Source organism: Echiichthys vipera (assembly GCF_963691815.1).
Source record: "Echiichthys vipera genome assembly, chromosome: 5".
Taxonomy (NCBI): Eukaryota; Metazoa; Chordata; class Actinopteri; order Perciformes; family Trachinidae; genus Echiichthys; species Echiichthys vipera.
Genome location: NC_139830.1, coordinates 24959002 through 24974444, shown reverse-complemented (window position 1 = coordinate 24974444; position 15443 = coordinate 24959002). Strand labels below are relative to the sequence as shown.

Below are 15443 nucleotides of genomic sequence, written 5' to 3'. Positions count from 1 at the left end.
TGTTACTTAACCATGTCCAGATGTACTATGATTCACCCTTTGAGAGAGACATTCGATTACAGATATAAGCAGTATCATTTCCACTGTTTAAGGTTAGAAGCCACGACACATAGTGGTTGTCCTCTATGGTGATGTTGGAGAGGTCAGCAATGCCAAACATTTTGTTTCAGAAGCTGATTATGCACATTGAGAGTTCAGTCACATTGTCCATTCTGTCTTTTTTTGTTTAATAATGAACAAACAAATTACAGCTATTTCAAAAGGGTATTGCAACAAATAGCCACAGGGATCAGGCAAAAAGAAGAATCTAAGACAACAAAAACACTATTTATTCATTTATTCAAATCAATTTAATTAATTACATGTATTATGATGTGTCATTACTATCCCAATAGTTATTAAATATCACATGAAAAAAGAAAGGTTACATTACTTAGGTTGCATCGAAATCTACCACAGATGTAAAAGCTTGAACAATAAGTAAGAAAACATTTGTTGTGGCAATATTCTCTGTGTGTAATGTGTATGGTAGCAAAACTCACTGAAGGTAAATACTGTATCATGCTAAATAGTGGATGTGGATTCAGAAACTTAACTTGGAATATCAAGATGAACTCGAAAGCAACACAGCAATGTTTTCTTTTCACAGTGTGAATTGGTATTTTATCCTATTCGACAGCACTACAGCATGAGTATGACAAACAGACCACAAAAACAGTGACCTCAAAGAAAAGTAGTTGGTGGCCAATATACCATGGAATAAAATATGCAGAGTACTAAGGACAGAACACAACTTCCGTTCACAGTAAATACAATACAAAACAATACAGTATACTTGGATAACAAATGATATGAGTTTATAAAATTCCATTTTAACATTATTTACAAATGTAACCCCTTACACCTTACATCCATAACCTCTATAATTTGAGCAGCGGATTGATCTTTTTTTTTTTTTTTAGCAATCTGTGACCCAAATTCAAGAGTGACTTCCCAGTATCTCATCCAAATTTATATCTTTCATCCAATCATCATTGCCAGAGCCAGACTTGAGCAGAGAGTCTATAAAGTCTGAGTCTGTGTTGATCCCTGGAACCGTGTTGTCTCCCTCAGGGAGGAAGTCAAAGGTCAGACGGTTGGCCCGGTTATTCTGATAGCTGTTAGAGCTGGGACTGGCAAAGTTGCCTGCTGGTACCCTCTGTTCAGGAGAGGCCTGGTTAAGGTTTCCCACTGCTGATGGAGATCCCATCATTGGTTGGCTTGGTCTTGGGCCTGTGTCTCTTATCGAAGGGTTAAGAGGGAGCATCCCAATGTCTGGTGCTACCTGGTTGGGAGGGCCAATGTGCCTCTGTTGATACGGGTGGTTTGGCATGTCCAGCTGCGCACCTTGAGACTGTAGTGGATTGGGTAGCCGCCGAACACCAAGTCCAGTTGTCACTTGCTTGTTGGCTGAGCCCCAGCCCATGCTGACATTTTTCATCAAGCTTCCTAGACCTTGTCCTGGTACCCCTGAGGAATGCAGGTCAGCTGTCATTCTCGGGTGTTGGACACCTGCTACATTGTTCATCCCAAAAGAATTTCCGTGCGTGTTTGGCCCCAGGAACCTACCTTTATTTTGATTTAGTCCAATTCGATTCTGATTGTTTTGTTGCTGGAATGGACCGATACAAGTACTCGGACGACAATCAGTCCCAATACCAAATCTGCGGTCTGATGGTGAAAGACTCATCTTGGGACCAGACCCACTTGGGAGGTGACATGACATGGATTGTAGGTCATTCTCAGGGCCACTGCTGGAAGTCTGTGTGGAGTTTTGACCTAAAGAGATACCAGAAAAACTGATTACAATGGTCACTTGTTTCATTTACAGCATTTCTAACGTATCAGACCTGTACAGTACCTGTGAAGATGTTTCCTTGCTGAACTCCCACCATACTTCTTGACTGCTTGTAATCAGGCGGCGGTCTCGTGAGATGACGATTGAACTGATCGTGTGCACTGTCTTTGTCCTGAAAAGGAAAGATAAAGTTGTGAATACTGGTTATGTGATTAATCAAGAACATATATATATGTATGGTGTAAGAAATGTCTTACTGAATTGCTAATGGTGTGCTGTTGATTAAGTTGTCTCTGCATCGCCTGAGTTTTGGCTGGGCCTTTTTGCTGGTTGTTGGGTGCTGGGGGCCGTGGCTGTGACTGGGCTGACATGACACCTAAGTTTCCATTGGTGGGCAGCCTTGGACCAGGAGGAATACCCTTAGAAGAAGAGACATATGATGGTTAAATATTAGTGTCAGTGGGCTTACAAATATCTATTTTTGCCTCTTGGAGATTGGAGCCAAAGCTGTTGTGGAAAACCCCAAACAATGCAATGGTACGAGTTGACCGCTAGATGGCGAAATTCTACAAGACATCATAGATCTGTGTCAAAGATGCTATTCACCCTCCAGAATGTGGTTAAGGCTACTCCCTCTGCAGATGAAAAAGGGAGACTTGGAGAGAGGCTTTTTTTGGAAGGGGGAGTGCGAGCCCTCCTCAAGGCCTGCTTCTCCCTTGATAATTGTGTCTAAAGAGAGTGGAAAGAATCCCTGAGACAGCAGGAAATGTGTGCCAATGGGGAGTTAAGCGCCAGTACCATGACTACCTCCATTTAATAAGCTCTCCTTTACTGATCACTGTGTTGTGTTTGGCAAGAAGGCATTCCATCCACTAGAAACCCATTTGGCTCGTGACACTATCATACTGATTAAAATGTTGTAGTAGGCAGCACTCAAATGAAATTGAGATAGCCAAACTAGCTTTTTGTTTGAAGTCTTGTCCTGGATGTATGCTTTTGTAGATAAGCTTTCTCCATCATGGCTGTATGAGATGTTATATATCCTTGTAATGCATATTGCTTTTTTAGGCAGTTGTGCAGACCATCCAAGCGCTCCAAGTAAAATCTTTCTTATGAATTTAAGGACACTCACTATGCTCAAGCTTCAACCAAGTGCAAGCATTTATCATAAAGGAGGTTAATGTGCACCAAATCCAAGTCAACACACGCTGTGTATACAATGTCAGTCATTGTGTTAACTTAAAATGTTTCCCAGGGTGAAATGGATTAGAAATCAAACAGTGCATTTAGCAGAAGCTATTACTTAGAGGACAGATTCTTTGCAGAAGATGCATCTCTATAGGGTGGTGACTTTGTGGTCCCAGAGAGAAAAACAGAAAAAAAGAGAGGGAAGTAAGTATATATGTGTTGTGTGTGTGTGTGTGTGTGTGTGTGTGTGTGTGTGTGTGTGTGTGTGTGTGTGTGTGTGTGTGTGTGTGTGTGTGTGTGCGAATGATAATGAATAAAGGCTGAAATTTGGAGAACTAACAAGACAGGATTAGAGAATGAGGGAAGTTGAAACTCATCAGGAGTCACAAGTCATTTCACATAGTTAATATTCGCCTTTTCGCCGAGTTCAACCCACACAGTAAACCAGGCATGGCAATGAGGTTACACAGGGACTAAAACATCAAAACAGTGGTTTCTCCCGTTACTCTAGAAAGACTGACTTTGATTCACTGTATCCAGTTATCGCGACTGTGAGAAATTGGGACCATCACAGACATTTTCCCTACAGGGTACACTGGAGAGGGCTTATTCCATCTTTGTTGTAAGAAAAACCCAATGAGGGGTGTTTTAGCATGTACAACTGAGTAATCCCTTCTGTCATCCCTATGTGTCATAAAGCTGTTTTCCATGTTTTTTCCCCCCTCTCATTCTTCACAAGCTTGTTGTTAATGAATACCACATGTGGCTCAGGCCTCAGAGAAGGAGCAGTGCGATTTAGTCTCCCATCTTGCGGCAGTGCAGGCAGCTGACAGTGATCCAGGCCCAGCCTTGCAGGCTCTCACACTGCACTTCCTCCAGTCTGGACTCAGGACACTGTCCCTGGGGAGCGCCTCGGCATCTGGACTTGGCCGCGGCTCCCTTTCCCAGGAAACAAGTACTCCCTTCACAGCACTGTCGAAGTGACCTAGTGGGCTCAACCCCCATGGCCCCACTCTTATCCTAGCTGAGGGATGTGGTGCCACAAGATCATCAACAGTCATTATTAACTGGAAGCAAACCTTTATCTTAATCAATTTGGGGTTCTGTATTTTCAGTAAGGAGAGCACTCTACTCTGTAGAAAGCAAAGTATGAGTACTTGTGTAGCATTTAAATGGAAATCTGCATTAGCTGGAGCTAATCACTGGGATGATGAAATTGCTGCCAAATGTCTGTCTTTACTTGATCTAACAGTGCTGTCTTGCTGTGCAGAAGTATAAGTCATTGAATAAGATTGTCTGCCAAATGTTATAAATGTTAATCTGAATATAAACGTTAAGATAAAATTAAAAACACAATTCATTAGTGTATCACTATAAAGAATAAGAAGTCAAATATACACAAAAAACTTCATTTCAATGAAATCAAATCATTTAATGCTAAAAATACTAAGTAGTTGAAATGAAATGTATAAACCTACCAAGGATGCCTTTCAATACAGCAGGTCCAATATATAGTTTATATATTCCCTTAAAATAGGGCTTTCTGCACCTGTATGGATGGCTGTATTGCATTCAGTCACAAAATTCCATACAGATTTTTATAAAATTGCAAGGAAATCAATATGCTCTATACAGTGGCACAAATAAGGAATCATTTTTATTTCAAAGGCCTGTAATAATTTGCCTTCCATTTTGTCATTTACACTGTCATCGAATGCAAAAGGTATTCTTTTTCTTTCTTTAGCTTAAACACACAACACATCTACACTTCTGATGTTAGCTAAATTTTGTCCTTGAAATAGCATTGCCCACCAACCAAAGTAACTCAGGTTTCATAATGCATTAGTGTCCTCTACAGTACGCTGCCAGAGAATGTATTCATACTCTTTTTTGTGTGTGACCTCATAGCTAGAGAGTTGCAGAGTAGTGGATTTGAATTTTGACATGTTTGACTCAGCAACCGATTATTAAACTGTAAGAAGCGTCAAACAAGCACCAAACTCACATCTCTGGCTGTTTTTAAAAAAGGTCCTCAGCTTCACTCAGTGGGAGGAAGCCCACTGCTAGTTGCTAGTGTTACACAGGGGATCAGGGCACTCTTTCAGGACCTTTATTTCTCTGGCATTACTAATTCAATTCACTGTGGGAAGAGACTCCACTCTTTTTTCTTCTCTCTGTGAGCTGTCCCTTCCTCGTTAGCTACACTTTTAACCCTGTCCATGCTGACTGCAAAAGGCAAACATCATTATCAGCCTTTTTAAGCACTTCTCCTAAAATTATGGTGGCTCTTTTTTCCTCTTCACAATTCCTATGCTATCGTATCCCTATCTTGATTGCATATATTATTTGTTCAAACAAACTGCACATTAAAACACAATGGGAAGGTTGTCTCACCAAGCTTCTACCCAAGCTGAATTTGAGCACAGCCGCATGTCCTCAGCATTTTAAAGACCAGAGGTGACTGAGCTTTTACTTTCAAGAGCTCTGGGCTTTGGAAAAGGTTGCTTATTTAATCATTTATCAAAACCAATTTAAGGGCTTTCATTATTTGATATCCCGTTCTTCTGAGTCTATTCCCCTTTTTTCTCTCACAACTGTAATTTTTTTTATTATGTATGTTTTTTTTACAGCTTATAATTTACACTTTAAGGGGAAGCAATACAGGCAAAACATATGTTTTCATGCACTGGTTTAGATTTAGATTTTGGGCTATTTTGCCTTTTCGTCTTTCACACTAGTGGAAAGAAAACATCCAAAATACACATTTAGGTGTTTATTTTACTACACTTTGTATATTTGTGTCTGTAGATTTCTCCTAAGGTAACCCAAAGTTAGCATTAGATAATGCCTAATTTGCTTATTTAAACATAACATTTCAGAAAAATGGAAATCCAATAATAATTGTCTGTAATGGTGAAATATATTAGTATATTGTATCACATTTTTTACCCTGTTCCTTTGTAGCGTCTTGGAAAATTATATTTTACAAAATGTATCTTAGGGCTACACGGTGGTGTGGTGGGTAGCACTGTCGCCTCACAGCGAGAAAGTCCCTGGTTCAAATTCCGGCTAGGGCCTTTCTGTGTGGAGTTTGCATGTTCTCCCCGTGTCTGCGTGGGTTTTCTCCTGGTATTCCGGTTTCCTCCCACAATCCAAAAGTGTTAGGTTAATTGATGACTCTGAAATTGCCCGTAGGTGTGAATGATTGTCTGTCTCTGTTCGTCTCTATGTGCCCTGCAATAGACTGGCGTCCTGTCCGGGGTGTACCCCGCCTCACGCCCAATGTCAGCCGGGATCGGCTCCGGGCCCCGCGACCCCAACAGGGACAAGCGGTTGAAGATGAATGAATGAATGAATGAATGAAAATGTATCTTAGAAGCCTGATTTATCAAAAGATTTTTCTCATACTCTGAGCCAGAAATGTTCCTGTCAGTAGCATTAAACCAGACTTTCCAGATTTATTCCTATCTATATTCTAAAGGTTTCTACTGAGGGGTTTGTTCAGATAATATTCATAGCCTGATTTATAGAACATCTTATTTGTCCTTACTTTTGATAACCATCTTAATTAATGTGCATATATGTATTTTATTTATTTATTTAAAAATTGTATTTGAAAGGGACCACGTGCAATTAAAACCATAATTGTAACCATTTGATGCATTGCACCAGGGTTAGATAGTATAGGAATGTGCCGTGTGTATTGGAAATAGTCCCAAAAATATTTTTTGTTGGCTTTGTGTACCAGCATTTCTTATTCATACACTTGTAGAAATCTTCTGATACTAAAAACATTATAAACTTTAAGGACCTTTTGTGCACAGGCAAACATTCTGTTTAGAGTGTTCATGGCTCTCTGGTAGTGGTAAAACAGTTTTTTTTACCCATGTGTGATGATGTTTTTGTCATCCTACCTTGTTTACTTCCATGTCTGTATTACTCCCTCCCTCTCTGCCTCCTCCCACCCTCTCCCAGTCACTCAAGCACTTCCCTTGATCTGTAGAGGTTATGAGAGCTCTCTTGTGTGGCTCACATTATCATTTCGCACAAAGACAGCTACAGATACTGTTAGAGCAAAAATGAAAGAGGGGACGGTCTAAATCTCCCCAATCATAACAAATCAGTGATTAAACCTCCGGCACCAGGCTAAGTAGATTACTGTCATTTTCCACCACTTGTCCCTTGTAGCTAACAACCTCCAATTAGCAAATCCCGCTGTGCATATCTGTGCCCTGACGGGGAGCCACCATGACAAGCAGAGAAATTAGAAGTCCTGCATGTTAATTTACCATGCTCTGGCAATCTGTGTCATCATCAAAATACTTTCAGGGGAAATACATATTCAATAGAGTCACAGCAAAGGCACAGTCAAGCATCTAGAAAAATGATAATAAAGTCCCAAAACAAACAGCATTCCATTGTTGTTCCAGACAGCAGGTTGACTGCTGCGAGCAAACTGAGAAATCTGATTGATGGGGAAGACTTCTGAGAGTGAGTTTGACTGCTGTGCATCATGCTACTATACCTTCAGTGGTAAAATTATTTACTTAGTGTAAGCAAATACACAATCCAGTCATTCAGCATCTGCTGAATCAATAAAATCATACATGAAATGTGTAGCTAGTCAAACTTTCAGTAAACAACTCTCTCAAATCCAAAAACTAGAAAACTACATACTGTATGTGATGTCATCAAGTATAGACAATGGATTGTGAATTGGGAGAAAGTATATGGGTATATTTAACAATAACAAGACTATAATAGAATAAAGCTCATTTGGGTATAAAAAAGAAAATAATTAAAAGCAGTCTCTCATTCTTTTACTGTGGAGCAGCTCCACACTTTATACCTGACGACATCACAAGTTTGAGACTTCTGTCTCTGGTTTCTGGCTTTGAGAGAGAGCAGCTCATATTCCCAAATATTGATTGAACTTTCCTAGACCATGGAAATAACATATTAGAATTGTTAATTCAGGTGGCATTCCCCTTTAAGTTATGGCACTTTATTGGGGCACTAGATCATGGTTATTACTATTAACTAGACATATACGTAGCTCATAATTTTATTGCACCAGATAAGTTGTATTTTTGCTATCACATGATAGTATACTGTACGCACATGTTGCATGAAAACCTTGTAACTCAAATGGCATTGCATTGATTCATATATGTCATTATCAGAATACAGAAAGCTTCTAATACAAATATTTGATGATAATGTAAATAATCAACTGGCGGACTTTCATGGTGATAGCTATTAGTTATATCACATAAATGACAGATATAGACCTTTCAAGTACAGTTTTGGTGATTTTAAGATTTACAGCTCATGTTCCATGTTTGATATAATTGGAACTGCTCAGTCTTCAACTGCAGCAGCCATTTAGCTCCAAACACATTTGGAGATACAAGGTTTTCACTTAAGACGAACAGACAATCCTGTGTGAAGTAATTTTGGACAGGATTCTTACCTGTCGCTGTTGTGACAGTTTGAATGGCAGCCCTGCAGGAACTGACTTGGGTTGCAGACAAAGAGCCCCTGACGTGGAGATCTGTTGGTTCTGGAAGTGGAGAGCTGAATGTGGCTGATTCTGGCCAGGAGATGGTGACTGCTGCTGCTGCTGCTGCTGCTGCTGCTGCTGCTGCTGCTGCTGCTGCTGCTGCTGGGATGAAGTCTTGTTCACTGAGCTTGCCATGATAGGCATCGGCTGGCTAGCAGAATGGGGCGCTTTGGGACTGAAGTGCAACGTGGGCTTGGTGCTGAGAACCTTCATGTCCAAATGATGGGATCCATTGTGGCCATTTGACTTGAAGAGGCAGTTGTTGATCCCTTTACTCTGAGGGCCAATCCTTTGCTGGCTAAGTGGGGCCCGGCTGGATACCTTGTCCTGGGGGAAGGCGCTGGTGGACTGATGGGTGGTCATGGCAGGAGCCCAGTTGGTCAACCCTGCAGGTGGTGTTTGGTGGTGGTGATGGAGCAGCGAGCTCGGCTGCTGCTGGTTTGCGGCCATCTGCTTCAGTTGCTCTGCGTGGGATATTTCTGGCCAGCAGGGCAGGCCTCTGGGGTGTCCTACCTGAGTGTTAGCTTTCTGCGATGTGGTAGTAGAAGTGCTGCTGGTCAATGTGAAAGAGGGTCCTGCTGAGGCTGGTCGAAGCTGTGGGGAGTCACCATTAACTTGGCCAAAATCTGGAGAGTGCTCCATCTTTATCGGCTTATCCATTTGGGAACACAGACTGGCAGCTGCCCCTGCTGAGCTTGGCCGGCCTAGATCCAAACCGAATGCATCATCCTGCTTCAGCATCTTCTCAAACTCCAGGTCATTCAGCGTTGGCACTGTCTTTGTCAGCTCATCAAAAAGATCTTGGAGATCTGGGTCAATCTGACCACCACCTTCTTCTTTGAAATCAAAAATCATCTCTGCATTTGATTGGTTACAAGAGGGGACCTCAACGGGCTCTTTTTTCATTTCTTTCAGGGTCATGTTAAATATGTCTGACCCCACTCCATGGGGCATCATGTAATTCTTCCTCTGCATGCCCATAGTTGAGGACACTTGCAGAGAATGAGACTGGGTTAAGTTATGGTTGCAGGGCCCATGTCCCAGACCACCAGTATCCACACGGACCCGCTTAAAGTCTGATCCAGAAAAAACACAGGAGAGCCCATTCTGCTTTGATGCATGTCCTGGTGCATGTCCCTCAATCTTCCTTCGCAAAGATCCTTGAAGCTGCAAAACACAAGAGATTGATGTTTTAAAAAAACAGTTGAAAATACTTGACACCTCACCAACAGTTCATTAATTTATTATTTATAGGTTAAGTCACTTTTTAAAAAGCCCTCCATTGTAATGCAACTTGACGAGTTACCCACAAGAAAAGTTTCAAAAGCCATCTTGTGGGCAAATTTAAATCACGGCGATAGTTCTGAGTATGGGTGTATGAAATTTTACACCCAGCTCAAAGTATCATCATGTAAATTAATTCAATTTCACAATTTGCTCTGAGGCCTGTAGATGCTGCACACTCGACTAGCTCGTGGAATTTAGGAAGATTACTTTTATTAATAGACAGCGTTTTCGTTCAGTAGGTTAACTTTTGAATTTAGACCAGTGGTGACATCTCAATTGCTTTATTCTGACAGAAATCAGCCAGTCACATCCCTTTATGAAATTAGGCAGATACATTCAAAAAGCACATACATATACAGTATATAGTTTTATTTAAACACTTGCAATGCATCAATGAGGCAAAATATTTTAATATACTGTAGTTGTAGCGCAGTGAATGGGCTGAGAAGAATCTGATAAACTCGACAGACTGCAGAGAGAAGAAAAGGGTCTTTGTTTCCCTCATTTGCATACATTATATTTTCTTCCATTGTGCTTCATTAGATAGAGTTTCTCCTTTGTGGCTGAGATTCTGCTCAACATGCTGGTGCACTGTGCAGATATCTGACTTCCTTTTGTCCTACCCCCATGTCTTAATTTAAGGTAATAAGCACATAGCCATGACTCGCAACTCTAACCACTCGTAACATCTCCATAAAGTGAAGCATTATAAACCTTAACAAAATGTGCACGTTATCATGGCAAAATGTATATTTTCAGGAGCAGATATCATTGTCATGTCAACAAAAACAATGGAGTTTCTTGCTTCATGTGAGCCTATGGGTCATTAACAAAAATTCAGTGAGACATCTCAATCTCAGGCACACTTAAAATGACTGATTATCTGACCATCTTTTAATGTGGTGCCTGCATGGAAAGAAAATGGCCTGCATTGTACACCAACCTGAGCAAGGAGAGGAGTATCAGTGTGTTGCGTATTTCACTGTGGGAACAAATTTGAGTCATTTCCACCTGCTGGCACATATTACATTAAGATGATTCATAGCCTGAGGGTTTGGAGTGAATCCTGCAGTTCACTACATTTCTACTCTGTTCGTGTCTGCATTACCTCTGCTAATGCTTTAAACAGTTGTTCAGAGGTACATCTACACATTTTAATCAAGGCACACATAAAAAAAAATGTGGCCTGCCTCCTTTATTAAAGCTGATAGATGTATAAGCCTTTCAATTGAAAGGATGCGGATGGTTGTTGATGATTACGTTGTAATGTGGTTCTGAGAGGGTGAGAGAAAACTATTAATAGTTTTAAATGTATACTTATTTAACTATTAATGTAAAAATGCACCATATGTGGTTCTAATGGGCCAAACCATTTAAAACATGTAGTATGGTCCTGTAGGTGTGGTGTAATCCAGTCTTTATCTAATAGTTCAGCTCAATTATCCTTTTGTATATCAAAAATCTAAATAGAAAATGCAATGCTTGCGAAAGAAAAGCCAGTACGATTTTGAAGGAAGATTTACTTTGCCACAAAAGTAAACCTTAGTAAAAAAGTTCTTAACTAGAGAGAAAGAAATCTTGTCAGATGATGCAATGACTGGCTGGATGATACAAAATTATTAACTTGGCTTTATACAGACACACATACAATTTTAACTTGGGGCTGTTCCATACGTTCATTCACAGTGAGTCCCATTCACTTGCTCCTTTTTGCCATCTTCACTGAGATCCAGACTATTAAACATTGTCCCTCTCTACAGACTACAGACTGGACATCTGTTTTTCTCCAAATGCAGATGAAAACAGGCCTTCTAGTGTGTGCAGGCTCATGCACACTTTCTCTCATTCCAGAGGGCTTTTTTTTTTCTGGAGACGACAGACAGGAGCGTTCCTCATGGTTCAAGGCACTGTCTGAGAAAACACATCATGAATAATGGAAAGGGCAGTGGATGCGTTGCAAAAAGCCATTGTGAGATAGGGTTGCCTCACTACTGCCTCTGTGCCATTTAAAAGAATGGACTCCAGTCAAGAGCAGTTCAAATTCAAAACTAAAGCTTCTAAAGAAGTGCAGATGAGACTTTTCATTTGGGTAAAAAGAACAACAATATCTGAGCTCAAACACACTTATTGCATATAAAGGACAATCCTGTTCACTCAGTGCTAAGTACACAGAAGCAGTGGCCTCTTAGCTGGCCTGAAATCCTCATGACAGATATCCATGTGATCTGAAAATAGATTTTTTGATTAACATTTAATGAGCTTAGAAGCTCTGAATCACTCTGAAAGTGACTCCTGCTGCACGAGAGGCTCAAACATATGTATTATATACAGATCATTTTAGATATGAAAGCAAAAGTGCTTACATTTATTTTCTGTGTTGGCAAAATGTAATTCAGCCCACTGTCAACGTCTAGATTAGAAGTAAGCAGAACTTTCATTTAAGGATTTTCTTATTACGACACCAACAAAAGATTTTATTTTGCTAGAAGCTAGAAATTCTCCAATCTTAATTCACAGCCACGATAAACAAATATAAAGCAATATGCAAAGTGTTTTAAAGATTTTAACGAGGTGTAACTTTGTGTGGAATCCATCCATCCAAAGTGCTTTGACTGAACGACACAATTTCCCAGAAAATAATTTGAATAAGCGGATAAAAATGAATTTAGTTTTTGAGCATAACCTTTTCGATGCTGCTTACTGATGCCCTTTGACTGTGGCAGTGAGGGACCTGACCGTGGCCATGTAAACAGAGGCTATCTATTCCTGGGAGCTGGAGGGCTGGTAGCCCTTATGTCAAGCTGAGCAGTGTGGTGATGCTGAGCACTGCGGATGGGGCTCTGGGTGAGCCATCACAGGGACGCAATACCAGGCCTCCTGGTACTCTCCGTCAGTCCAGTGGCACAGCCCACAGAGCTATGCATGCTTGAAGGGTGTAGGTTTACGAGTGTTCGAAGGGTTTGTGTCTGTGTTTCAGTATGAGAGTGCGGCTCAACAAAAGATCGAGCTCGCCAGCCTTTAATCTATTCACCAGAGCCCTGAAACATGTTGCAATCCGCTCCTGCGAGAATTAGAAACCTTCCTCTCGGCGTTTGACATGGAAAAAACAGTCCCAAAATAAAGGAATAAATACGACTATTGTGTTCCTAGGGAGACATAATATTTATGTGGTTCTGCAGGTTGCATACTGTTGCAAGAGGGGATTTCAGCTTGTTTATTGCCAGATAAGAAACAAGAGCCCTCAGACCAGTGCCAATGATCAGCTGTCATACAAAATTCAGCGTTACGCTTGCACAATGCTGAGAAAGTGTTGAGGGCTTATACTAGCTCTCTAAGGCTGTAAGCCATTATACTATATCCAGAATAAAACATCCTGGATAACTTGAACAGTTTAATTATTTAAAGGATGGTAAGGAAGCCGAGGCTGCTGCGATACAGTATGTACATTCACAAGGCAGTAAATAGATTCAGTCAAATCAGGTCAAGAAGGCTGTCAGATCGGCAGTCAGGTGTACACAATGCAGGGCTGCACAATAAAGAGTTGAATTTTAATTTTTTTTAATTGCCATCGCAATATCAACTTGCATAATTAAGACATTGTGAAAGACACTCAAGTAGTTTTTGACTTAGCTGAAAGAGAGTATCAGTAGAACATTGCACTTCGAAATGTAACTATCATTCTTTCTTTTATTGGTATGTTTTGTGTTCAGTACAATTTGTTCAATCAAGTTTTTAACATTCAACAAGCAATTTGTTTTCTTGCATTTAGCAATATACTGAAAGCAGCAGAAAGGGAGAACTGAGAACACTTTAATAATCTGTTTTATTTATCATAAGTAATGACGCTATCACATATTTTCTTCATATCAGGCAGCCCTGGCACAATATTTTTGATACTATAAAACAACTAAAACGTTCCAGGATACTCATGATTAGATGCTACCAAGAGGAGAAAATACACAGACAATACTGGCTATTTAGCATTTTTAGTTTGAGTCTAATATTAATAATATTTTGGCTTTGAGCCTCACATATATATTAGTTAAAGATCATGCATATCACTAAGAATTAAGGAAATTATATAATAACTGAACTTATATCTTAAAACACATATACAACACAAGCATAGCTTATAAAAAGGCATGTTTTATGACAACCCAATAGGAAATGATGAACTAGATTTGAAAAAATTAGAGAGCTGCCACTTTTAGCATTAAATTAAAAGAATTGCAGGTACCTTTAGGTGGATAATTGAATGGCTGACAAAATTATAACATTGTTAGGCTTGGTCCTGTTTTTTTACAAAAAGAAATCATACATATTCCTCTAACAAAAGAAACATATTTAATTTGTTTCTATAGGGCATGTGCCATAAGGTTGCACAGGGATGTGAGTATAGATTCATGATGTGCTTCCCTAATCAGGCTGGCGCGTGTTGGGACGAAACAGCACACTGCAGAGGTGGGCTACTTTTGGCTCATCAGCACTTTGCATCCCCACACTTCCTGACACAGTTGTATTAGATTGAGGCTGCCCTCCAGAGAGAAGGCAGGAGAGAAGGATGAGCAGCAGCAGCAGGAAAAAAAAGAGAGGCAGCTTTGTGGCAGCCTCTGGGAAATGGGAAAAGATGATAAGAGCTCCTTTGAAGAGAAATCATCCATTATGTTTACTGAAGGCAGATTTTTTTTAACAGTTAATGTAGCTCAGCTCCAACATTCCATGGAGAAACTTGCTATTTTAATAAAAGGCGGCTTGCACGCGCGCACACACACACACACACACACACACACACGCACAAACGCACACACACACACACACACACACACACACACACACACACACACACACACAATAATGTTGGCACTTCCCATTCAAATTTCAGCTCTCCAATATCCACATGCACAGATTAAAAGCCAGCATTCCAATCAGTTCTTGCTTTGGCATGACTTTGGTTCAGAATCAAGCAGATGAGTTAAATGTGATATCCCCGGGGCTGAAGAAGGCAGGAGGAAGCAGCTCTGAAAATAAGCACAGCCCCCAGAAGAAAACATGTGGGGCCGCTTAAAAAGAAAGTAACAAGCAATGCTGGTATCTCTGCAGTCAACGGTCACTGCACGCACATTACAATGATGAGAGTCCTGAACTGAGAGAGAGTGGTAGAGTATGTAAGTGAGTGAAGGTATGTAAAGCTGCTCTTTGATAGCCTGAGTCATTATTAAAGTAGATTTTCAATACTAATGTATTCCATCCCTGTTAATGGACTAAAACACTAGTTATTCTTGTCCTGGTCTGCTAGTTTGAATGACCAGTTGTATATAATATGCATTGAGTACATTCTCCTGTCAGGGAGATTTCAAGAGCTGTGGTTCCTGTCCATCAGATTCCCAGGATGGCAAGATAGCAACAAAGTGATCTTCGGAACAAATATGGGGTGTGTGAGTGTGTATGGGAGGGGGCAGGGAGACTCTGTCAAGGCATCACCGCAGAACCAGCTAGGCCACGCCATTGCAGGCATACCACAGGTCACCAACATCGCAGTGACAAGCCGTCACATCACATCACCCTTGG

At 40.6% G+C, this 15443-nt stretch overlaps 1 protein-coding gene across 2 annotated transcripts in view; it reads right to left on the bottom strand.

Moving 5' to 3' along the window:
- Positions 1–372: 372 nt before the first annotated feature.
- The window catches only part of maml2 (mastermind like transcriptional coactivator 2), a 38309-nt gene continuing 23238 nt past the window's right edge, over positions 373–15443 (bottom strand). The window contains exons 2-6 of one of the 2 annotated variants that reach the window (XM_083913776.1): positions 8499–9755; positions 2095–2256; positions 1901–2009; positions 1609–1818; positions 373–1509 (exon numbers count right to left, since the gene is read on the bottom strand). In XM_083913776.1, coding sequence (XP_083769902.1) covers positions 980–1509; positions 1609–1818; positions 1901–2009; positions 2095–2256; positions 8499–9755 — 2268 coding nt within the window. In that variant the 3' untranslated portion in view covers positions 373–979. Of the gene's footprint in view, positions 1819–1900; positions 2010–2094; positions 2257–8498; positions 9756–15443 lie in introns of both variants that reach the window. The other variant, XM_083913775.1, reaches the window with a different exon arrangement.